This window comes from Lutjanus erythropterus, chromosome 22 (assembly GCF_056507025.1).
Source record: "Lutjanus erythropterus isolate fLutEry1 chromosome 22, fLutEry1.hap2, whole genome shotgun sequence".
NCBI classification, from domain to species: Eukaryota; Metazoa; Chordata; class Actinopteri; order Lutjaniformes; family Lutjanidae; genus Lutjanus; species Lutjanus erythropterus.
In genome coordinates, this window is record NC_139338.1 from 23,240,870 (window position 1) to 23,264,339 (window position 23,470).

Consider the following 23,470-nt stretch of genomic DNA (forward strand, 5'->3'; position numbering starts at 1 on the left):
CCACTTTACCTTGTTGTCAGACAGCCTTTTCCAACTGGAAACCAATGTTGAATAAACCAAATATCGCTCTCTCAAACCAACCAAACTCCATAGACGATATCAGTAATTTTACACTGTAGAGCACAGGAGTTGTTGGTCTACCACTGCCTCGATCAGTTAGCTTGTTTGTGTTACTGTGTGACTTCTGTGATTTAAAAAGTTAAGGTGAGGTTAAATTGCTGATTTTATGAATGGAATTTGGTTGGTTTGGAGAGGGCGATATTTGGTGTATATAACAGCGGTTTCCCCACAGCAAAGGCTGCCTGATGGCAAAGTAAAGTGGTGAAAATATCATAAGTGGGCCGAGCAGCCATCTTGGATTTTGAGGTCAGGGTTGGTGAGGTTTTTTCCAACTTTCTGAGTTCAGGGGGCATTCCAGTTGAAATTTACAATTAGAAACTCAGAAACTCTGACTTCCCCTTGTTTGGGGCATTCCTTTGCTCTCAGTGAAACTCCCCGAAGTAAATATAGGTGAAAGAAAAACATTTGTTCTATTTTGGGACAGATTCCTTCTCTGGATGCCCCTCTAACTATAAAGCATCTGATTAGACACTTTGCCCTTTAACCCAGCTCAGAGACAAAAATCTGCCCTGAGGGTTGGGTGGGGGAAACATCCAGCTGTTATTGTTAAATACCATCAAATCTACTTTGATAATTTGTCACAGGAAAAAATATCAAGTCACTTTTTCTCGAAAATGGCAAACATTTCTTTGTTCCCACTTTTCCGCAGTGCGGAGTTCCTGCTCTACTTTGTTTTATGTGGTAATAAAGTAGTAAAAACATGCCCGCCCTAATCATGTCAGAGTTTCCCCGTCAGTGTTTCTTCCTTTTAAGACTGTTGTGCTTTTTCCTGGTGCTCTCCTCGCGTCCTTGATTAAGAGAAAGGTTTGGCAGATCAAGCCGGGATGGATGTCTAGAATCTGGGTCAGGGAGTGTGTGAGCCGCACTCTCATCCTCGTGAGAACCGGCTCGAGCCTTTCTTGGAACGAGGACATTTTTGTGCGGCGAGGTCACTCTGGCCGGGCTTCAGTTCTTCAGGGGAGATCAGACGTTACGGAACGAATGATGCACGCCGATGTGTGTTTGTGTGTCTGCGTGTGGAGACGAGCAGTCAGACGCTGTAGCAGCTCGTTAGGAATGATGAGTCTCACACATTAAGTATCCAACACAGTCCAGACAGGAGGCCTTGGTGCTGGGCTTGCCTCCTGCAGTCCCCCCTCCTCCTCCTCCTCTTCCTCCAGATAAGACCCAGATAGCTGAAGCCCTCCAAGGCCTGTGATCTGTCTTATTATGCTGACACACACAATAACAACGCTGCAGCAAAGACAACGTACCAACCTCCAATCTCATTGCTGTTACAGCAATGATAAGTGGTTCCACAGTGATGTATAGTCCTGTTGAATATCATGTTTATCTGATCAGCTGAAATCTGGCAAACATCGAATGGTTTCAGTTGTTTTAAAGACATTTGTTTTGGCTCCTTCAGCTGCAGCTTGTGTTGGGTTTGATCTCACATACCTTACTTATCAATCTATGCTAAGGCTGAACGATTTTGAAAAAATATCTGATTGCAGTTATTTTGACTGATATTGCAATTGGGATATGATTTGCATTATTAGAAGGAACGCTTGTTTTTACATGATTATTCTCATTTTCACTTAAAACATGCCATTATGGTGTTATTTCTGCAAGGATTTGTACCAAACAAAGATGCTGTGCAGGCCAGGATATTTCTGCAGCACAGTATTTCATTTAAAATAGTAGTTTGACTCATTTTTAATTTTATATTTAACACATATTGCACTTCCTGTGGCTTGAAAATAGGCATGATAGTGGGCTAGTTGGACACTAACAGTTGCCAGTATGGTTTGGTGAAGAAGCGCAGTGCCAATATGGCAGCGGTTCCACAACTGGTACCTTCCGGACCACAGAACAGATAGCAGTGCCTCATTTTGGTGCCACATGCCTTGAAATAGTGGTGCGGATTTTACAGACACATCACCAAACCACTAGTTAACGTTACAGCAAGGCACTGGCAGCAGGTAGTCTTCCACTAGCTAGTGGCTAGGACACGCAACAAATGGTTAAAAAGGGGTGAGGCGTCTGGTGATGTAAGCAGACGGGTGCACCGTCCTCGACTGCTTGTGTCAACCCATTGCGAGAGAAAACTTGGAACTGTTAACACTGTTAACTAATTTGCTTTAGCAATGAAGAAAGCTGTTCTTTAAAGTTGTCGACTGTCATTTTGCGCCTGCCTCGTGAATGAATTCACATAGGCTAAATAAATCTGCTTTGCCTATAAATGGTGCCTTACGAGAACAAAAACACTAGAGTTATATTCAAGCTTGGTGCAAACACATGAGCTCTGTTCATGACATAAAATATCCAAAGCATGCACTGAGAGGATGAATGCATTTATAATACGGCCCTGTTTTCAAGCACGGGCAAGAAGGTGGTGGAAACAAGCCAAGGAAGAGAAACAGGCTTTGTTGCTAAAATAAAACCCCAATTTCAGTCTCAGTTTCATTGCAGGTTTTTCAATGTGAGGCTGAAATTAAAGAGAGGCATCAAGTACAGTTCCAGGGTATCTCTGTGCAGAATCAATAACACTTCTTAGAACTGAATTTATATGTTTTTTGGGGTTTTTTTTGTACAAGTAAAGTCATTCTTCCACCAATGCCCTACTTGGCTCGTGGTATTTTAGCACAGAAGGGTAAAATGTTCTTCATTCTTCTTCTCAGTTTCCCACCCAGTCTAAGAGATTCTCGCACAACCCAGTTTCTCTGCCTCTGAGCTCATCCAGTCCCTCTGGCCCTGTGGTGAAATTCTCAAAACACTTACAGATAAAACCAGAACAACATTTGCATGTTTAACCCTCAGTTGCTGTAGTGACAGTGTCTTTAGCATTAGCGTTCATAACACCGGTGCATCCCACTCCTGCAGCTGTGAGCCAAGTGCAGCAAGTATCTGCTGGAATGCAAACAATGTGTGCAAGCTGTTTTAACACTCAGCTGAAGTACATGTGCAGAAACGTTATATACAGAGCGACAGAGATTCCTTCACTGACTCTAAATGCAATATTTTATACTTGTCAGTAACTTTAAGTGCACTTAATTGGGTCAGAGAGAGCCACATTTGATTTTCTTAGCTGCACCATGCTGCAGAACAACTTCCCTCATGATGAATAAAGTTCTTTTCTTTTCTTATTTTGTCTTTTTAAGTTCTGTAATTCATCAGGAAGTTTCTTCCAGTGTGATCTTCTGGAACTGAGCTGCGGAGCATCAGGTTCTCGTATTATCAGCTCATTAAAAATTAAAACTGCAGACTTGAATTATTGAAAGAAACCTTTATTAGTGAGTTATTAAAGGTCCACTCCATTTTAGTTCCATCAACTTACAAGAGATATGATGTTTAAGGCAGGACATCTCAACATTTGATTTAAAATGGCATTTTGACGTACTTTTGATGAAATTTCACTTAACTGCTCGGCCCTAGCGTCTTTTTTCTGTGATTTCCAAGCTAATAAATGGGCGTTTATTTGAGACTGGTGTGAATTTTGATTTGGTCATTAAGGGTTGTAAAAGTACTGCAGCAGATAAAGCGTTCTTGCAGATAAACGGTCAGATATCTCTTCAAACTTTATCACAAATTACCAACACGTGTCCCATCATAACCAGATAGTGATGATCTATAGTAGCTGGTACAAGACTCCAACCTGAATCCAAATTAAATAAATGAGTCATTCGGTTCATCTTGAGGTTAATTCAGGTGTGAGAGTGTGTGTTTGACTGTTTTATTAGTGTGTAATGTGAAGCTGTGTCATCAGCAAAAGTACACACAGATGAGTCCAGGGCAAGGTACACACACTAATACACACACCGGAGGGGGATGACCCTTGGGCCTGTGTGTGGGTGTCTTCAGGTCCTTTTTTCCAGTCTTCTTTCACATCTGGTTTTGCTCTTCAGGGGAGGGGGGTGTTGCATCATCAAACTTTCCTCTCCTCCCTCCTCCGAAGCTCAGACCTCTCTCGGTCATTAAGGGTTAAAACAGACACACAGATATCCTACTTTACAGAAGAATTACAGGCCAGAAAGAACATTCCTTCCTCCCCTCTCCCACTCCCACTAATTTAGCCGGTAACTAGTGACCAACACAGCTGTCCAGGCTTTTATTGTCGAGTCTTATCACTCGTCCCTCTGCCTAGTAACCTTTTTTAGGAACAGGACCATTGATCTGTTTACAAGTGACGTGTTAAGGTGACATTTTTTATGACTCACAAATGGGAGCAAAAAGAGTATTGATTGTTTCTTTAAAAGTAAATTAATCACCTTTACCTGTTTGCTTCCTATTGCTTCCTAATAGAGTAAAATATTCTTCAGTAGGTTTAGGCTTCAGTATTTGTGCCATTGTGAAAGATAGTTTTTTTCATCAGATTATTTTTTGAGAAGAGTGTTTTGTGCTAATTAGCAAACGCTAACATGCTAACACGCTAATCAAAGATGGTGGTAAGCATTACACCAGCAAACATCCACATGTCAGCATTGCCATAGAGAGCATGTTAGCATGCTAGCAGTAGCATTTAGCTTCAAGTATTGTGTGTCTATGTACAACTTTGCAGAGCCACTAGCCTGGCAGTAGACTGACTTGCAGTAGTTGGGTTGTAGTTTAACTACGTTAAAGTCTCAGTAGCTTTTTCAGTTGTTATCCACTTTGGGTCACATAGTTTAGGTAGCTAATTTTAAACAACAAACGCCTACTCAAAGTGTTCTCATGACATTTTTGGCCATACAGTATGACACAATGATACGCTCATTGGCCACAGGAACAGTTGTCATTTAATGACAACGAATCGCTTGTTCTTTAATTTAAATCACACGGTAGTTTGTGACCATGTCTGTGATCAAATACTGTGATTTTCCCGAGAAATTTAGCGTTTCCTGACTCCACCTCAACAGCAGCCCCCTATCCTCTCTTTAAAACACATCCTCGGGCTGCCTAAGTGAGGACTGGCCTGCCTTAGAACATAAATCAAACGCACCTACACCTTGTTGAGTGTTAGTTCAGTTGTACCTCCATGTGAAAATAGAAGACTGTGATTAAAAAATGCAGTTGAACTACTTCTTGAAAGTAGTTTTAGTTTGACAAGTTATCTTTCTAGGGTAGTTAAGATGTAGTTTAACTACTGGGGGAAACTATTGATTTAAAGTAGTTTCCCCAACACTGCTGTCTTGTTTTGTCCATCACGTCCAATGTCACCATTTCTTTGCCTCTGATTGTTCATCAGACTTTTATGACCTAGTCTGGAGTCTTTCTCTCCATCGGTATTTCTCTGATTTGATTAAGATCGTTCACAGTAAAAGCGTAGCTAATCTTCTGAAAAAGTCGTCCCTCTTTGGATGACACAGGATTTCTGTGCGCGACACTGATGTTTCACTAGATAATCGCTCTGCATTTCCTCCTTCATCTTCAGACTTCATCGTGGCCTCATTAAAAGATTACAATCTGCACTTTCAGCAATGTTCTCCGCCTCTTTTGATTTGTGTTACGTGGGGCGAAACGTTATTCAGAAAAACACGAGAATAGCCTCTTTGTTATCACCACTGCTCCCTAAGAGATTCTTGCTCCCTAGTTCCAGTTTAAACCCCCAGTTTTCCCATTTGGGTTCGACTCTAGAGGTTCTGTGTTCCAGCTGGGGAGTGTCGAGTTACAGTTGGCCCTAAATAACACCTCCCTGTTGGGCAGCAGAGACAAAGACGTTTCTGTTGTGTGTGATGAGTTACACCCGACCAGTGACCGATCCTGCAGCCCGGCCTACTGCCCTGCATCGCATTTTTTCTTTCCTACACACTCACACACAACAACCACAGCCACAACCACACACTCCCACTGTGACAAAATGACAGGGAGCATATAAATCCTCGCTGTGAGACTTTGGTGTGGTTCTTTCATGCAGGCGGAGTGGGACCTCTCCCATTTCCTTTTCTTAAACAAAATGAGGCTTTATTCCCTCATGTGCCCTCATTTTAGGTGGGAATATTTGTTTATTTGTGTCCAAATTCAACATTTGAGGTGATTCAGGGCTTTTCTGCAGTATTGTACAGCAGAGAGCAGCAGGGCTGAGCCACAGAAAAAAAGGGGTTAAAGTAAAGGTCATAAACCAAAGGTCAACCCACAAAATATACTTGGCTTTTTAAAAAGATGCTTTCTATATGTAATTACTCCTCCCTAAAACCTACACCGTATTTATCTTTTACCATCATGATTTTTTTTTTTTCTCATCTTTTTGAGCTGAAGCTATAGACGTGATATATAAACCTAGACAGGACATTGTTGCTCAGCCTTTTCTCCAGGAAGTAAACCCGGACATTAGAAACTTATGGGACCATACGACCTTGGAAACATAGGACCCTGTGAACCTGGGAACAAAGGACTCAGGGAACACAGGACCTTGCGAACATAGGGCCCTGGGAACAACTTTAAGAATGGTGGAAACTGTGAACATAGGATTTTGGGAACATATAACCATGGGAACACAAGGCTTTAGGAACAATAGGACTCAGGGAACAAAGGACCTTGGGAACATAGGGCCCTGGAAACATAGGACACAGGGAGCATAGGACTCTGGGAACATTAGACTTTGGGAGCATAGGAGTTGAGAACATATGACCCTGGGAACATAGGACTCTAGAAATATTAGACTCCTGTAACCTAGGGTTTTGGGAACATATGACCCTGAGGACTTAGGGCACTAGGAATATAGGACTCTGGGAATATAGGACTCAGGAGACAGAGGGCTTAGAGAACATAGGATCCTTGGAACATAAGACTCTGGGAACATAGGACTCAGGGGACATAGGGCCTAACCCTAACCCTAATGTAGTTAGCTCTACTTGTTTTAACATTTTCTTGGAGATATACATACAGTACAACAACAACCAGTATTTTAATAATTTGAGTTGACATTATAATTATCATCATCATCATCAGCAGCAGCAGCAGCAGCAGCAGCAAAACCCCACAACTGTCAGGGTGTGTGTGCTTTAAGATCTGATGAGGTATAATAAGATCAGCAACAGTTTGACGTATAAGATGGCTTTTGGTAACCATGGAGATGTGGTTACCAGGAGATGCTGTAGGTAGGTTAAGTGTTGTAAACCAAACTGTAAATGTTTACCCATAATGTGATGATTTTTGACACGTGCACATTCACTCAACAAGCATTGAAACACACACACACTCTCTCTCTCTCTGTCTCACACACACACACACACACACACACACACACACACACACACACACTTTAACATACATCCATATCATGACCTGTTCACACTGATGGTTGTTCTAAAAGATAAAACGGATCCATTGGTGGTTAAATGTGTAAATATTTGTCTTCCCTCCCCCTGAATAGATTCATGGTATGCTGTCACTGTTTGCATTACACACACACACACACACACACACACACAGGCCTGAAACCGGGCCATTTAGGGCAGCAGCACATGGCGGCCGGCAGGAGTGTGTGCGTGTTTATGGAGGAAGAGGTCATTTCACTGTATGTGTGTGTGTGTGTGTGTGTGTGTGAGAGCAAGAGACGTCTTCTCTCTTTCGGTCTGTAATTGCAGCCACATGCTTGGCGTTCGGCCGTCGGCCCTCCTCCTGTTTCCTCCCTTCCTCCATCTTGATTTCACTCTCACTTTATCCATCTGTCCGTTTGTCCATACATCCCTATGCCCTCTGTCATTCGGCCTTTTGTTTTGTCTTACGTAACTAAACAAAATTTCGGTAGATGTATAGTCTTTTCTTTTTTTTTTCCATGACTAAACAGTTTAGAATGTCTCAGGTGCATGTGTGTTTAATTTAAATCGCTTATTTCCTTGTCATTGGCTGAGCCCAGAATGTTCCGACATGGATAATATTCCATTGGACACATTCTGTTGCGTTCTGCCCGGTAACAGAATTTGAGCAGTTAGAAGTTACATCAGACTCATTTTTTTCGTGTTGTCTTGGGGCAGTGAGTTCAAGTGAGGACAGAACTGGAAAAAGAAAAGGTTGAATTTTGACATTTTTATGCGACTGTCACATATTTGCATCATTAAATTAATCTTTAATGATTCCTGCAGAGGAAAATAGACTGTTTGCTTTAGACAAATTATAAGTTACAGATATTTTTATACTGTATACTGTGTTTTACTGTGTGTGTGTGTCCTGCCTCTTATCACCCTCTGCTCCAGTAACAGTTCAGCAGCTTGGTACCCAGAGGAAGCTTCTCCTTTCCTGTTTTCTGTATCTAAAAATGCTATAATATGCTAAAATGTTGCCATGGGACCTGTAAAGGGAACTTACAGTCACATTTTAAGCTGATGTATAGCAAAAAACTAGCTAGCTAACGATTGATGTGGACTTGATAAGCTAACTGGTTAGCTGTCATCTTGCTAACATAGCTATCATAGCTGTCAGATGCAATACCTAGCATGTTAGCCAGCACTTTTATAATATTAGCTAGTCGATGTAACACGCTAACAAATAAATGATGTAGCTAGCTAGTTAGTGTTTTGCTAACATTCGCTAACCTAAGATGTGACTACATGTGGCTTTTACAGTATCCCAGCAACATCTTTTGGTTTTCTTTTCGACGTAAATGAGCCTAGCACATATATTAGGAAAAGTTAAATCCATGGAACAAGAGAAAACAAAATTCCTCCAAAGTGAGGATTTGCTCTTTCTCTCATTTTATATTGTTGTAGACTGAATATTTTGGGTTTTGGACTGTTGGTCAAACAAAACTAGACACTGAAGGACAAATTGTGATGGACATTTTTCACTTTGTCCTAACGTTTTGTAGATTTAGAGGCTAATTAAGAAAAAGAAATGCACATTATGGTGAAATTGCAGCCATGCAGATAGTAATTAGAGGCCTCTACTAGTCATTCATGTTAAAAAATGTTCATAGAAGTACAGAAACACATGTGCAAGTACCTCGCACACACAGGAGACGTGAATGTATGTCAGTATGTAATCAACACATCAGCAGCAGCAGCTTTGCTTTGACTGCCTTTTGTTTATATTAGCCACAACACCTGAACATGGAGGCAGATCTGTGCACACACTCACCTTGTTGAGAGATGGTAGGAAAAGATAGAGAGCAGGTAAGAAGAATGCAGCAGCGGGAGGAGGAATGCAGAGGAGGAGGAGGAAGAGAGAAGACGGGGGGATGAAAGAGGAGATTTAGGGTCAGGGGGCTGAGGAGGAGGAGGAGGAGGAGGGTTTGTTTTTTAACTGCTGTTGTGTAAATGTATCGCCACACTGAGAATCACACACACAGACAGAAAGAGAAATGGTGATTTTCTGTCCTGTTTGTCTTCAGGGAAAGACAATCGAAGGTAAACTACACCGGGAAAAGGGACACGGATTAACCGATCAACTGAAAGTTTTTTAGCTTTTCCAATGCGAGGATTTGCAACTGGATGTTTTGGTGGTTTTGGACTGTTGGTTGGATTTTTTTTTTTATTATTTTGTAGATTTATTGACTAATTAATGATGAGTAAAGAAAACATTGCAGCTCTAGAGCAGAAAGTCTGGTTTGTCTTCAGTGAAAGACAATTATACAAGTTTTAATTAGCTTCTGCAGCATCCCCCAGGGGAGTGAGGAGGGAAAACTTCAAGGAAAGGTGGCAATAAAAAATGTAGCAGCCTCTAATTACAGGCTGGCTGCCATTGACTCTTTATGTAATTATATGTCTGTCTCCTGCATGTGGCCTCCTCAATGATTGATATATTCTGGCCTTATATCAAAGATATTCAGTATTATTTTATTTCTCCTTTCTGCAGCACTTCTCCGAGCTCCTGGACGACCTCTCCCAGGATGCTTTGCTGGGCCAGCTGCTCAGCGACCCCTTCCTGTCCGGTGGGAGAGGCGGCGCCGAGGCCATGGAGGGCGAGGACGGAGGCGACCTGTCCCCGTCCTCCCCTCTTCCCCCGCACATCACGGCCGAGCACAGCTACTCGCTCTGCGGGGACAGCAGACCACAGTCGCCCCTGTCACACCTGACTGGAGAGCAAGGCAGTGAAGCAGGTGAGACTCAGGTGTCACCCTAGGTCGTCACGACAACTCCATTTTAATGGTCATCAACTGCTACCAAAAAGCACTGATTAGTTTCGGGTGATACATCACATTTTTTCACCCAATAACAATGATCAGTTCTCATCAAAAAGTTCTCAAATACAACCAATATGGCTTAGAGTAATGATTCCAGTCAGTGTTGATGGTAAATGTAGTCAATTGAAGCAGTAAATTCCTCAGAGCTAGTATAGTACACTCTGTGAAACCCCTAATTGAAGTTGTGAAACAGTTGCTGTGTGGTTCGGTTTAGGCACCAGCCATTTATCCACCCCACCTCTTTCACGCACAAACTTTCTCACTCTTTATACTACGTCACCTGACCCGGATTATGGGTTAACTTTGAAGCCCAGTGCATCTCACGCAGATGCTAAAGGGAACCTTTAACACTAACAGGAGTCCATGTTTCCTCTCCTGCAGCGGAGTCTGATGGGGATTCAGCTGAGTGGCCCATGGAGCAGGACGAGGCCATCGACAGCCTCCTGTGTGAGACTCCCTCCCTCCTCCCCACCCTCTCCCTCTCGCTGGCCTCAGGGCCCCAAGCACCCGAGGGCCCTGTCGTGGCCCCGGCCGCCGCCACCAGCCCAGCTCAGACCACACTCAACAGCCACAACCAAGACAAAGGCATCAAGGTGAGAAGAGCTCAGGGACTGATAATAAAAACTAGTGATTTTTCAGTGCTTGTAACCCTGTTTTTTTTTTCACCTTTCCTGTCTTTCTTTGTCCAATTACAGATAAAAGAGGAGAACATCATCCCACAGATTAAACTGGAACCTCATGAAGTCGACCAGTTTCTAAATCTTTCACCCAAAGGTCTGAATTTAAATGGTTGCCTCTCTTACTCTTGCTGTAGCATGATGCTACAGTGACCCCTACAGGCTGTTTGTTTAAATAGCTCATAATGACTGCAGGCTGCAAAATGGCACATGTTGCATCAAGAGTTTCCTCCTCCTCAAAGGAATAGATTTGATTACTGAAGAAGGGTTGTATGAGGTACTCATCTATTGCCAGTGTGTTACGTACAGTGGTGGTTGGCACGCCCCAGGTCAGTGAAGCAGCAGAAGTACTGGTGTAGGAATCTAAGCAATGTAAGCAATGTTTTAAAATGGTCCACCCAATCAATATCAGCTTAAGTTCAACAGATAGACGGCCTTTGCCGACAGGAAACGGAATTTACATCACCGATTAAATCGCTTTCTTTCCACCACCAAACTCCACTGACAACAACAGTAATTTAACCTTGCAGAACGTGGGAGTTTCTGGTCTAAAACTGCATTGATCAGTTAGTTTGTTTGTGTTGTTGTGTGACTTCTGTGCTTTAAAAGATAAGTTTGGAATCACAGAAGTCACTCAACAACGCAAACTAACTGACTGATCAAGGCAGCAGTGAAAAGGAAACCCCTGTGTTCTGTGAGTTAAAATGATTGATTTTGTCCATGGAGTTTGGTTGGTTTGGAGAGAGTGGCGTTTGATTTTATTTTCCTGTCAGAAAAGGTGGCCTGCCAGCAAATTAAAGCTAAATATAGCATACATGTAAACTGACCACCATCTACTGTACGCACAGACTATCAGTAAGTACCTCACACAAACCTACTTAAAAAAATCTGATCTAGCCCTTTAAAATAGTTACTGGTATCCTAAAGAATTGTACTTCCTGCTTCTCTTGTGCTCATTTTCACACCAAATAAAGCAAATCTAATCACTTAACTGTCATGTTTCAGGTCTGGAGTCTCTGCAGATGCCTCCCACTCCTCCCAGTTCCCATGGCAGTGACTCGGAGGGCAGCCAGAGCCCCGTCCACGCACCGCCCGGCCTGTCCTGCCCCACCTCCCCCACCAGCCCTCCTCCATCCCAGGCCAGCCTGAAGGTGTCGCCCCGCGCCGCCTCCTGCCTCTCCAACTCCCCACTGCTCACCGCACCTCATGTAAGTCACACAAATCAAATAGATTTTTCCTCAATATTTTGATATTTTTTGATATTTTTTAAGAAATAACAATTGAAAGATAAGTCTAAAAATAGACTAACATGAAATGTCCCCTTAAATAACAAACATTTCATGGGTCATAACAGTTGATTTCTCTGTTTGCGTGTGTATGTAGAAGCTGCAGGGTTCAGGCCCGTTGATACTGACCGAGGAGGAGCGTCGTACGCTGGTCGCTGAAGGTTACCCAGTTCCCACCAAACTGCCGCTCACCAAAGCTGAGGAGAAGGCGCTGAAGAAGATCCGCAGGAAGATCAAAAATAAGGTATAAAACAGTCGCTGTCAGACTGACTTGTCATAACAGTATATCAATATTAGCATAAATCCGTTTTTACAATTAAGTGTTTTTGAAATGAAAAGCAAAGCAAAAGAAGTTTACCCTCTGTTAAGAATAGGAACTTTAAAAATTAGAAAACTCAGATGAAAAGATTTAATATCTGTGCTTCTTTTTCAAACGTATGTCTTTGTCTTCTCTCTCTGTGTCGTAGATTTCTGCTCAGGAGAGTCGCAGGAAGAAGAAAGAGTACATGGACACTCTGGAGAAGAAGTAAGTCCTCCTCATCACTCTTTCATCATATCAGAGAAACTGTGGTATAAAAATTATTGAAACTGTATGCAAAAGAAATGTATTAGTTATTTTGCTTTGGCAATGTAAACGCCTGTTTCCCATGCCAATATGGAATTTAAGTGAATAACTGCTTGTCATTCTGAGCTTGATTTCTAGTTTTTATTTTTATTTCTATTTCAGTTCACTAAAATGTTTTTTTTTCATACCAAGTTTTAGTTTAGTTTAGTTTGAACTCTAATAAAGTTGGTCCAGTCACTGACCTGCAGTTCTCCTGTCTGACCACAGGGTGGAGACCTGCTCCAATGAAAACAACGAGCTGCGCAGGAAAGTGGAAACTCTGGAGTGCACAAACAAGTAAGACACAAGACTGTCATATACGCACACGGACTAATACTCTCCCCTCACACATGATTAGTCTTAATATACTTTAAACCAGGAGTTCATTGTTTTATTGGCTCTTTGGTTGTTTTAGCAGCGTACTTCTAATATAATACATGACGGGGCTGTTCAGCAAATTGAAGGCTCTGTGAATATACCTTGTGTTCAGGTCTTATCCTATAAGTTTTTTTTTTTTAAGTTTATATGTTAAATAATGATGTAAACTTAAGTATAACAATTTCAGATATTCATAATCCTTAATGAATAAAATGCTGAGATTAAAAATGCTCTCTTACTCCCTTAAAATGAAGAAGGCCCTGTGACCCCCTGTGAAGTTTTGCTGACCCCTAACCAGTGCTTTAAAGATCCTTACATGTCTTGAATTTGCAGAAAGATGTATTTTAGACCTGTTCAGGTTTTTTGTGTAGGAGATTTTGGAGTAGAGATAACATTGTTCAGTAGCTAAAACTCATATCATATCAGCAGTACAGGTAAAAGTGACGCATAAAGTTGGGTATTTCCTAATAAAACCAGGCCTTTTTATCTTGTTTTCTTGCAGTAAACTGATGAAAAGTTTTTGCAGTTTTTAGGAAAAGATAAGAACTATTTATAGCATCAGCTTCTGTCAGTTGTGTCTTGAAAATCAAAGCAGCAGGAAATTAAAGACGAGATGATTCAGACCTGAAAACGTCCCTCCCTGGTTGTGTGCACATCCTCTCACTTTCAACTCCTGCCTTCATTTTTTTATTTTTTATTTTTTCTACAGCCCTTTAAAGGCTTCTGTTTTAATAACACACAGTGCTGCTGAGAGGAGCAGGAAGGACGTGTCGGGAAACACTGGCTGAATTTTATTATTTGCAAATAACGCTGAATCAAAAGCTCCCGGTAGATCTGTTCAGATCTGCAGCCATGCATAATCATGAGGCTATTTTAATGTAAAATGCTGAAGCTGCTCCAACTGGACTGTGTTGTTTGCACTTGTTATGCATGGATGAACTGTGTGTGTGTGTGTGTGTGTGTGTGTGTGTGTGTGTGTGTGTGTGTGTGTGTGTGTGTGAGGAACACAGCTGTTTTGGGTCCTGTTTTCCACTCAGTGGTTAAAGTGGGCTTTATCGTCACTGTCAAATGAACCAGTTGCATGTGTGTTGTGTTGTGTTGTGTTGTGTTGTGTTGTGTGTGTATGTGTGTGTGTTAATGCTGGTGCACCTGAACAGTGTGTATGTGTTACTGGGAGACTTTAGCTGCCTTTATTATGAAACAAACTGCAGAATAAAACCTCTGTTTTCTGAGTAACGCTGAACGAGAGACACTAAGATGTTAATTCTAGCTTATTTCATTTACACATTATTTTACATATATAGCTGGAACTGCAATGATCAGTCAATTAGTTGATAAAAAAAATGCCAATTATTTTGATAATCAATTAATCCTTAAGCAAGAATGTCAAATATTTGTTTGGTTCCAGCCTCTTAAAAGTGAAGATTTGCTGTTTTTCTTTGCTATTTATGACAGTAAATGAAGAAACTTTGTGTTTTGGACTTTTGGTTGGACAAAAGAAGCAATTTCTTCTACATTATTCCTTCAATTGTAATTTTCTGTAAGTTTTTTTCTTCATTTGAGTCAAAATTTCCTTATTGAACACATGCTTCCACCAGACAAAACAAAGTCAAATGAGACACAGTTACTGAAATTTCTAGACTATCGAGTAAAACAATTTTAATCAGTTAGATTCTTAGCTGTGATCAGTCGATTAATGATTGTGTGAATGTCTCCAGGACCACATTTTGCCGTGATGACACACACACAGACTCACAGCATGAAAATAATACCAGAGACACACTGTCGCAGCTGGTAAATATTGACTAAAGCTTAGAGGGAACAAATGCGATCATAAAAGTCATCCTTTTTTTGTGTCATTTCATTCCCCACTGATGTGCATCTGTAGAGTTTATCAGCTGTGTGTGTCTCCAGCCTGTGTATGTAATGTGATGTGTGTGTGCCTAACCTGTGTATGTGTGTGTGCTCATCCCCAGGTCTCTGTTACAGCAGCTGCAGTCTCTGCAGGCGGTGGTGGCAGGAAAAGTCCCCAAGTCCTGCAGGGTGGCTGGCACCCAGACATCATCATGCCTAATGGTACTACAATGTGTGTGTGTGTGTGTGTGTGTGTGTGTGTGTGTGTGTGTGCAAACAGGAGATTGTGCTGAAACATTTATTAAAATATTGAATCGGAAACATCTGCTTCCATCATTCATTAGCAGCTTAGCACTGATTCATAATTTATTTACCCTCTCTCTCTCTCTCTCTCTCTCTCTGTGTGTGTGTGTGTGTGTGTGTGTGTGTGTGTGTAGGTGGTCGTGTTGTGTTTCGCTCTGTTTTTGGGGAGTTTCTACCCGAGCAGTTTGAGTCCGTGCTCCACCATCACAGAAAGCGGCCTCACCTCCAAACAGCTGGCTGTCAAAGAGTCGTACACGACCACAGGTAATGATCACACGTACACACATAAAGCGCACACAGACCGTAATCCAGACAACAACATAATAATTAATTTATCACATCCAGTCCCTTCCAGATTTATTTATAGAACAACAGTTGACCCAAGCGCTGTACAAGTATAGCAAAAATATAAAAACACAAAAGCAATATAAGAAATAACACAATTAAACATGCATTAAGCTATTTCTTTATTTATTTTTTATTTTTTATTTTTTGGCACTTGCAGTCCTGATGAACCCACAGAGAATTATTACCCAATTCTGCAGTTCGCTTATCATCTTTCAGCTCATTGTTTTGGTTGTACGGGTCAGGACTTTAATTATTTGGTTTCTCTCTTGGCTCTCACCATCATTTTGAGATGCAGCAAAAAAAAAAACTAGCTGTTGAAAATAATGGAGCATTTAGCTGCTAAAGAACTAGATACATCCCTCTGGATTTGGTGGAGGAGACCAAAAACAGAGCAAAAAAAGAGAGAATATTGGGCTTTTATTCATTAAAAGGGCACAGATGGATGATAATGTTGCTGCATTTGTGCTGACTGTGTAAAGAGGCAACTGCTCGCCGTGTGCTGCCCACGAGTTGCTAAAATAATCCATAAATTAAATAAGGAATACAATAATAAAAGTTGAAATGTCATCTGAAGTTCAAGAAACCTCAGCATCAACAATACCTCAGAGGTGAAAGACTTATTTTGCTCACAGCATTGACATAAATGATCACAATGAAGCTGGTATTTTGCGAGATATATAAATACTTTCGTTGTCAGTTGAACCACAAATACATACGTGAGCAGCTACAGTAAATTAAGGACAGTGAGACTTCCTACCATGGAGTTGGATACACACACAACGAGAGTCAGTTTTATACACCTGTCAGCTAAACTGACCTTTCTTGCCGCTTCCATTGTAATGAATCATTATTTCCCGGCTGTAAAACTGTGGAAGTCCATTATAACATCACCAATAATCAGATTCCACCTACACCGCTGCAGTAACATCTACAGAGACTGATTAGGAGAGTTGACCTTTACATCCTCTCTACTACCTCCCACACACACACACACACACACACACACACACACACACACACACACACTTTAGTAATAGGCACCAGATATAATTTTCTTGACAATCAAATTCACTTTCCTGTCCCGTTCGGCCCACACACACACACACACACACACACACGCGCGCACACACTCACACGCGACCGAACTGTTTTTGAAAAGGCAGGCAATAACATGTGGTGCTGCAGTGGAGTCGTGTGTGTTTGTGTGTGCAAGTGTGGTGCGCCCATGCTGGAGACTGGTGCCACTGGGTGTGTTCAGTCTGAGAAGGTTTAAAAGCTTAAAGGGATAGTTTGGATTTTTTTAAGTGGGGTTGTATGAGGTACAATGAGCAGCAATGAGGAGACTTTGGATAAGTACTTCATACAATCGCACTTCAGATAATACGAACTAAACCTTTAATTATCCTGCTGAATGTACAGAGTTTCAAGTTTAACTAATGTAAAATATTTTTTTCTTTTCGACTCTCTTTTAGTCAAATCAAGAAGTCTGTTATCAACCTTCGAGGACGAGCAGCCACACCTCCTCGGTCTGGGCGGAGAATATCCCGACCAGTTGGAGGACGCGCCGGCCGTCGTCATGGCAGCGTGGCGTCGCTCAGAGCAACAGAAAATGGGGGTGGAGCCCGGCACAGTGGAAACACACCCACCTTTCAGGAATAAAAGCAACGATACGCAGACATCAAAAAACCTGCTGCTGGACCTGCACAGGTAAAAACACACAGTGATAAATAATGTTCATTTTACTTGTGTTTATTCGGAATAAAGCAGTTAGCATGAGAAGTGGGTGATTTTTTTAATTGCAGTAATTTCAGAATTCATGCAACATAAAACCTTGACAGGCTGCTAAAATTAGCTCATGATATAATGGATAAAATTTATTTAAGTGAAGCATAACACATGAGCATTCTTGTCGTGATGTCTTTGTTGGTATGTTTTCTTGTGCATGAAGGTCAATTTAAGCGTGCGACTTGTGCAGACGTGTCCGGATATTAAAAGACAAGATGGGAACGACAAAACAAGCAAATTGTCTCTCCATAATTTAGTGAACGCAGCGTTATTTAGGGGTGACCAGGGTCAAGCTTGCCGTATGACCCACAGTTGATGGTAATTTCTTTCGCTGTGCTCTACAACAACATGTCGCCATCCTGGATCATTAATACCAATATAGATACCAATAACTTTTTATTATTGAAAACCGCTAATATGTAGAGAAGAGTAATGTGTCACACTTAATGATGTGAAAGCATCATTTATAGGCTACATCTGAGCACATTTAAAAAAATAAAACACTTAATTTTTTACCAAAGATTTAGTATTTCTTTTCTACTATTCTCTGTTCATTAAATAATCACATGCAAGTTAAAACACAGGGCAGTTTTTAATGGTAAATGCTAACAGTATGAATGGTATTATGAGTTGTATGGATACTTTTTAGGTATCAATCATCCCATCTGGTGTTAAAAATATATCTATATATTGATAAATATTGATACTGAATATTTGAAATGTTCTTATTACTCATTTTTTGCAGTCTCGATACCGGTAGCAGGTTGACACACACAGCCGCGGTGCCCACGTAGTCCTTCCTCCTCTCATTTACTCAGAGTGCTGTTTTCTTCTCATCATTTATCTTCTTCTCTATTCGTTGTCACTTAACAGCCTCGTTGTATATATTTCTTTAATAAAAGTCTAATGTTAAGGCAGTTTTACCCCACAGTATCAAAAAATGTAAAAAAAAAAGTATTGTATCAACACTCACACCCATCTAAAAAGTTGCTTCCAAACTTTTTTTTTTCTTTTGTACTTAAACTGAAGCTCTGTGAACATGTGGCCCCTCTAAATAGAGCTTGATTTTAATAATTTTCTGAGTGCTAAAACTAAAAAAAAAAAAAAAAAAGCCAAGATGAGCAAAAAAAGAAAGAAAGTAGTCTGAGAAAATAACATTTCAGCTCATTTTGTGACCTGTTGATTCATCTTTTGTCAGCTCCCAGGTTGAGAAAGAGGAGGAGATCTATTTACTGATCACTATAATAAAGTATTTAAGATACATGGAGAAACAGTCTGGGTATCAGAGGAAAGCTAAAAAAAAACGTTTCACAGAGCCAATTTTATAGCTAAAGATTTTTTCATGTTGTCTGAACTCCACCTCTGATCTTTGTCTCTCAGGTCTCTGGAGCAGAGGACGAACGAGAGCAGTAGAAAAGTGATAGAGCTGGAGAGAACGGTCAACGAGACCTCCTGAGGTCCATGTCAACACGCAACCCCCCCCCCCCGCCCCACCTTAACCCCCGTGATGATGACCTTTGACCTTCCTCCCTCTGGAGAATGGTTCAGTGTCCTGGAGCAAACCTCATACAGTAGTTCCCACTGCTGATTGTTTAAGGTCATTTTTTTTCTGCCGTCTCTGTTTATTCAGATACACTGTAATAATAATAATAATAATAATAATAATAATAATAATAATAATAATAATAATGATAATAATAATAATTTAATAGTAGTAATAATGATGATAATGATGATAATAATAATAATAAAGGGGCACTGGTTGCCTTAATTTCTGAAGTAAAGTTGCACTGAATAAAAAAACGCACCAGTTGTATCTGTTGTCTTAAATGACCCGGCTTGAAACACTGTTAAAAAAAATCGCATTGAGATAAATTCAAATAGATCTAGTGAATAATGTTACGTGACATTTATTCCAATGGAAAGTATATTAAAATATGACGTGAGGCTTTTTACAGGACACTGACGGAGAACCTTTGTATTTATAGAAACCTTTTTTTGTTGTTTGTTTTTCAAAAAAAAAATTATTGCTCTTTGTAGTTTTATTTCTTTTAATATTAAATGTTTTTATTCCATTCCAGTGATGCATAAATCCCATTTTGATACTTGTTTTTGTGTTCATATTGTATTTTATGTTTTTATTTTATTGTACTCTTTTATAGTATATTGTTAATATTTTCTTCATCTGACTTGACATTTCAAACGTCGAAGGCTCAGCTTGAGGTTCCTGCTCTCATTTTGAAAAAAATCTGACAAGTTTCAAAATCTTTATTTGTTAAAAACTTAAAACAAGACATTTTGACTCAGTTCTGTCTGTATGATGGTCACTGTGTGCAAGTCAGGAGTCAATATTTGACTTGACATCCTTCAAAATGATTTTTGTTTTGGTCATCAGATTGCTCTTACAGCTGTTGCGTGCAGTCGAGCAGGAAGCTACACCTCAAATTATGTATCCTACAGAGAGTTAGCTGAGAAGATTGACATCCCTCTCAGATCTGCCCGCTCAACTTGAACAGAAAAAAAATCAACTGGCACCTTTAAATGCACTAATTAACAAATCAGAGGTCTAATTTATTAATTAGTGAGCTTTAGAGGTGCTGGTAGGGAGATTTTTCTCAGCTTAGACAGAGCCAGGCTAGCTTGTTTCCCTTGTTTCCAGTCTTTGTGCTAAGCTAAACTAAGCTAACCACTTGCTGGCAGTAACATCATATTGAGCAGCACAGCTTAAACTCACTACTTAACAAATGAGATATAATTTATTAACTAGTGAGCTTTGGAGGTGCTAATTTTGCTACTTTAGCCAGGCTAGCTAAGGTACACAAAGCTGTGGCTAAGGGGGGGAAACAGCTAGCTTTTCTCTGTTTAAAGGTAATAAAAACGCCTACAAGCATGGCTAAACCTAACCACTTAGCAAATAAGATATAACATATTAATCAGTGGGCTTTAAAGGTGCTAGTAGACAGATTTTTGCTATCTTAGACAAAGACAAGCTAATCTAAGCTAGGCTAATCTGTCCACCTGCTGGCATTGGCTTCATATTTAGCGTACATATATGAGAGTGGTTTCAATCTGCTCATCTAACTCTTGGAAAGAAAGTGAATAAGTGTATTTCTATTTCTTTTTAAAATGTGTTGATGGAACCACAGAATTAACTTGCTTTTTTTTTTTTTGCCTCGACTCTTGCTATGCTTTTGCCTTAAACACTTTCACTGTCACCATCAAGAGTCTTTATCTGCTCTTTCAGCGTTTGCCAAAAAAAACTTTATTCCCAGAAATGAAAAAAAAGTATCTATTTTTGTAAATATAAGTTGTTAATAAATAAGCAAGTCTACATGTGTCTGGGATCTGCAGTTTATAAAACAATCCATAATTCATTACGAGTCTATTTTGGATGCTGTGTTGTTGATAAATTATGAACGTTAAGATGCCTTCACTTCACCGTTTGTCCTCACTTTCTGTTGGGTTGAGTTTGTTAATTACAGATCATGGCTTTAAAGGTCTTAACTGTCCATTTTAAGTGTATCACAGATGTTTTACTTTCTGAGCTTTATGAAACACTTTGCATACATTCATGTTGTAAATAGAAATTTGTTGAAAACTCACTCTCATGCCGAAAAGATGTTTATTCAGGCGGATTTTAAGCAACACTTAAGGAAATTGTATTTTTCAACTGAGGATGATTCAAAAGGTCAGCATGAGCCGATCTCAGTCCTGTTCAGTGGCTAGATCATCAAAGATTTATTGTTAGATCTTCATGTACTGTTGTTAGAATGCGTGGATGACATCTTTGCTCTGAGGTAGCCAAAACTACATTCCTCACTGTTTAGTCTACAAAAGGTAAACAATTTTTTATGTCTTGAGATTTATATGGAAAATTCTCCGCTAGCTGAGGCTGAAACTGGCATCCAGTGGAGAGTGTTTTTACAAATTAGATTTTATTTCCATTTGCTCACGTGTAAAGCCACCCTGACTTGGGCTTTCTGTCTTTTTGCTTTTAAATGAATAAAGTATTTTCCTTAGTAAAAGCATATAACCTGCGATTGTGTGTGGTTTGTTCATGGTAAATTCTTACCAAGTCACAAGTGAATCTCAGGTCTTTGCAGTCAAATCCCAAGTCCTGAACCAGGGTACCTGTGGGGTCTTAGAAGTATTAAAAAGTATTCAATTTAAAAATCCCAAAATAAGACTTTAAAAGTACTGAATTTCATTAACAAAAGTTAAGCCGTCATTAGTAAACTACTGCAAACTGTAGCTCATGTTTTGTTGATGAATGCATGGTTTTTGTACACAAACTACACAAACTGGTATCATTTTTTCCATCTGGAGCTCAGTAGTTCTTCATGGTTCTCTCCTGCTGGCTGATTGGTTCAAACAAAGTGGATCTGGGGAATGAAGTGTTGACTGAATGAATAATATTAACATTAGCTGATTCAGGGAATTAACTGATTTGTTGTCCACTTTTTAAATAACACTCTTTAATCTTTGGATTTGGGGGAAGGTGTCAAGTATTTTCAAGTCAAAAGGCTCAAGTTGGACTTGAGTCAAGTCATGTGACTGGACTTCACACCTCCATTGTTGACATAAGAGGAAAAGAAAGACTTTAATTTGATGGTAGCCCACATACTATGGGACAAATGATTAACCATAATGATGCAGGGCTTGACAATAAGGATTGCCTGGGCTAGTGAATCTAGGAACTCACTTGCCTGATGCAAAAGAAAATGCTCTTTTCAGTCTCTATAATATGGAGATTTCCTGCTTTTCTCTGTTATTATCATATTAAACTTTTATTTTTATTTTAAAACTTTTATTTTATTGCACATAATTTGGCTTCCAGGGGGGTAGGGCCAAGACAAAAAAAGCCCAAAACCACCTTTAAATTTGATGAGATCAGACTTACAGAAGGACACAAAGACAGAACAAACAATGCAAAAAAACTTTCTCAGCGAGCGCCGGCGAAAGAGTTTTTCCATTTATAATTAACAAGTTGTGTCTGAAAACTCCTGCAATCCTCACACAAACTGTGAAATCGGACCGCGGCTCCTTAAATCTGTTTACCGACTCTCTGTTTCATCACACGTTTTGGAAAGCCCGTTCTGTTCTTCACATTGATTTTATGACAAACACAATGCGCCATAACTGGAGCTGTAATGGAATTCATTGTTGCTGCGTTACTATGAGACTGGACTGTTATGAAGCTGTGGGGCTGTGTATTGTCTTGGGACTGTCAGAGCAATTCGCACTACTTGTTATGAGGCGCTGCTGCTGATCTATTTTAGGATCGTTGTCATGATGGAGGAGATAGAGGCTCCTCTATAGGCCAGTGTGTTAACCATGAGACTCTGCTCTGTCTGTCTGTTCTAATGGAGTTTGGCCTTAACTTAATTTAAAGTTGCACAAAAAATGCTTTGAAGTTAGCAGCAACTATTTATCACTCATTGAAAAAACATTACATTTTGGGCATCTCCAGTGTGGCGTCTGTTGCTTTTGATATGTATATCTTTAAATTTACCTATATGTGTGTGTTTTATGTTTATTTTTACCTACAAACCCCACTTCCAAAAGTTGGGTCTCTGACTGAAATATAAATAAAAACAGAATGCAATGACATGCAAATACTTTTCTACCTACATTTAATTGCATACAGCACTAAGACAGGATATTTATTGTTCAAACTGATTAACTTGATTGTTTTTTGTAAATATACACAACATCTTGCAAAAAAGTTGGGACAAGACCATTTTAATGCATCACCTTTTCTTCTAACATCACTCAGTAAGTGAAGACATTAATTGTTGTACTGAAAATTCTTCCCCATTCTTGCTTGATATATGACTTCAGGTGCTCAACGGTCCGGGGTCTCTGCTGTTGTATTTTGTGCTTCATACACACATTTTTAATGGGAGACAGGTCTGGACTGTAGGCAGGATCCGAACGCTTCTTCCACCACTGTATACATCATTTCATTCAATTATTTATGGTTACTAATTGCAGATTGCAAACAGATGCTGCCCTGCAGAAATAAAAGGGGTCAAGG

The 23,470-nt window shown here is 40.1% G+C and overlaps 1 protein-coding gene across 1 annotated transcript in view; it reads left to right on the top strand.

The window, feature by feature from the left end:
- creb3l2 (cAMP responsive element binding protein 3-like 2) overlaps window positions 1-19,826 on the top strand; it is a 33,700-nt gene extending 13,874 nt beyond the window's left edge. Inside the window, exons 2-12 of the mRNA XM_084711103.1 lie at window positions 9,871-10,114; window positions 10,580-10,791; window positions 10,894-10,972; window positions 11,881-12,083; window positions 12,259-12,405; window positions 12,629-12,687; window positions 12,994-13,062; window positions 15,120-15,219; window positions 15,435-15,564; window positions 17,121-17,355; window positions 18,814-19,826. Coding sequence (XP_084567229.1) covers window positions 9,871-10,114; window positions 10,580-10,791; window positions 10,894-10,972; window positions 11,881-12,083; window positions 12,259-12,405; window positions 12,629-12,687; window positions 12,994-13,062; window positions 15,120-15,219; window positions 15,435-15,564; window positions 17,121-17,355; window positions 18,814-18,889 — 1,554 coding nt within the window. The 3' untranslated portion in view covers window positions 18,890-19,826. The remainder of the gene's footprint in view (window positions 1-9,870; window positions 10,115-10,579; window positions 10,792-10,893; window positions 10,973-11,880; window positions 12,084-12,258; window positions 12,406-12,628; window positions 12,688-12,993; window positions 13,063-15,119; window positions 15,220-15,434; window positions 15,565-17,120; window positions 17,356-18,813) is intronic.
- The last annotated feature ends 3,644 nt before the right edge of the window (window positions 19,827-23,470 follow it).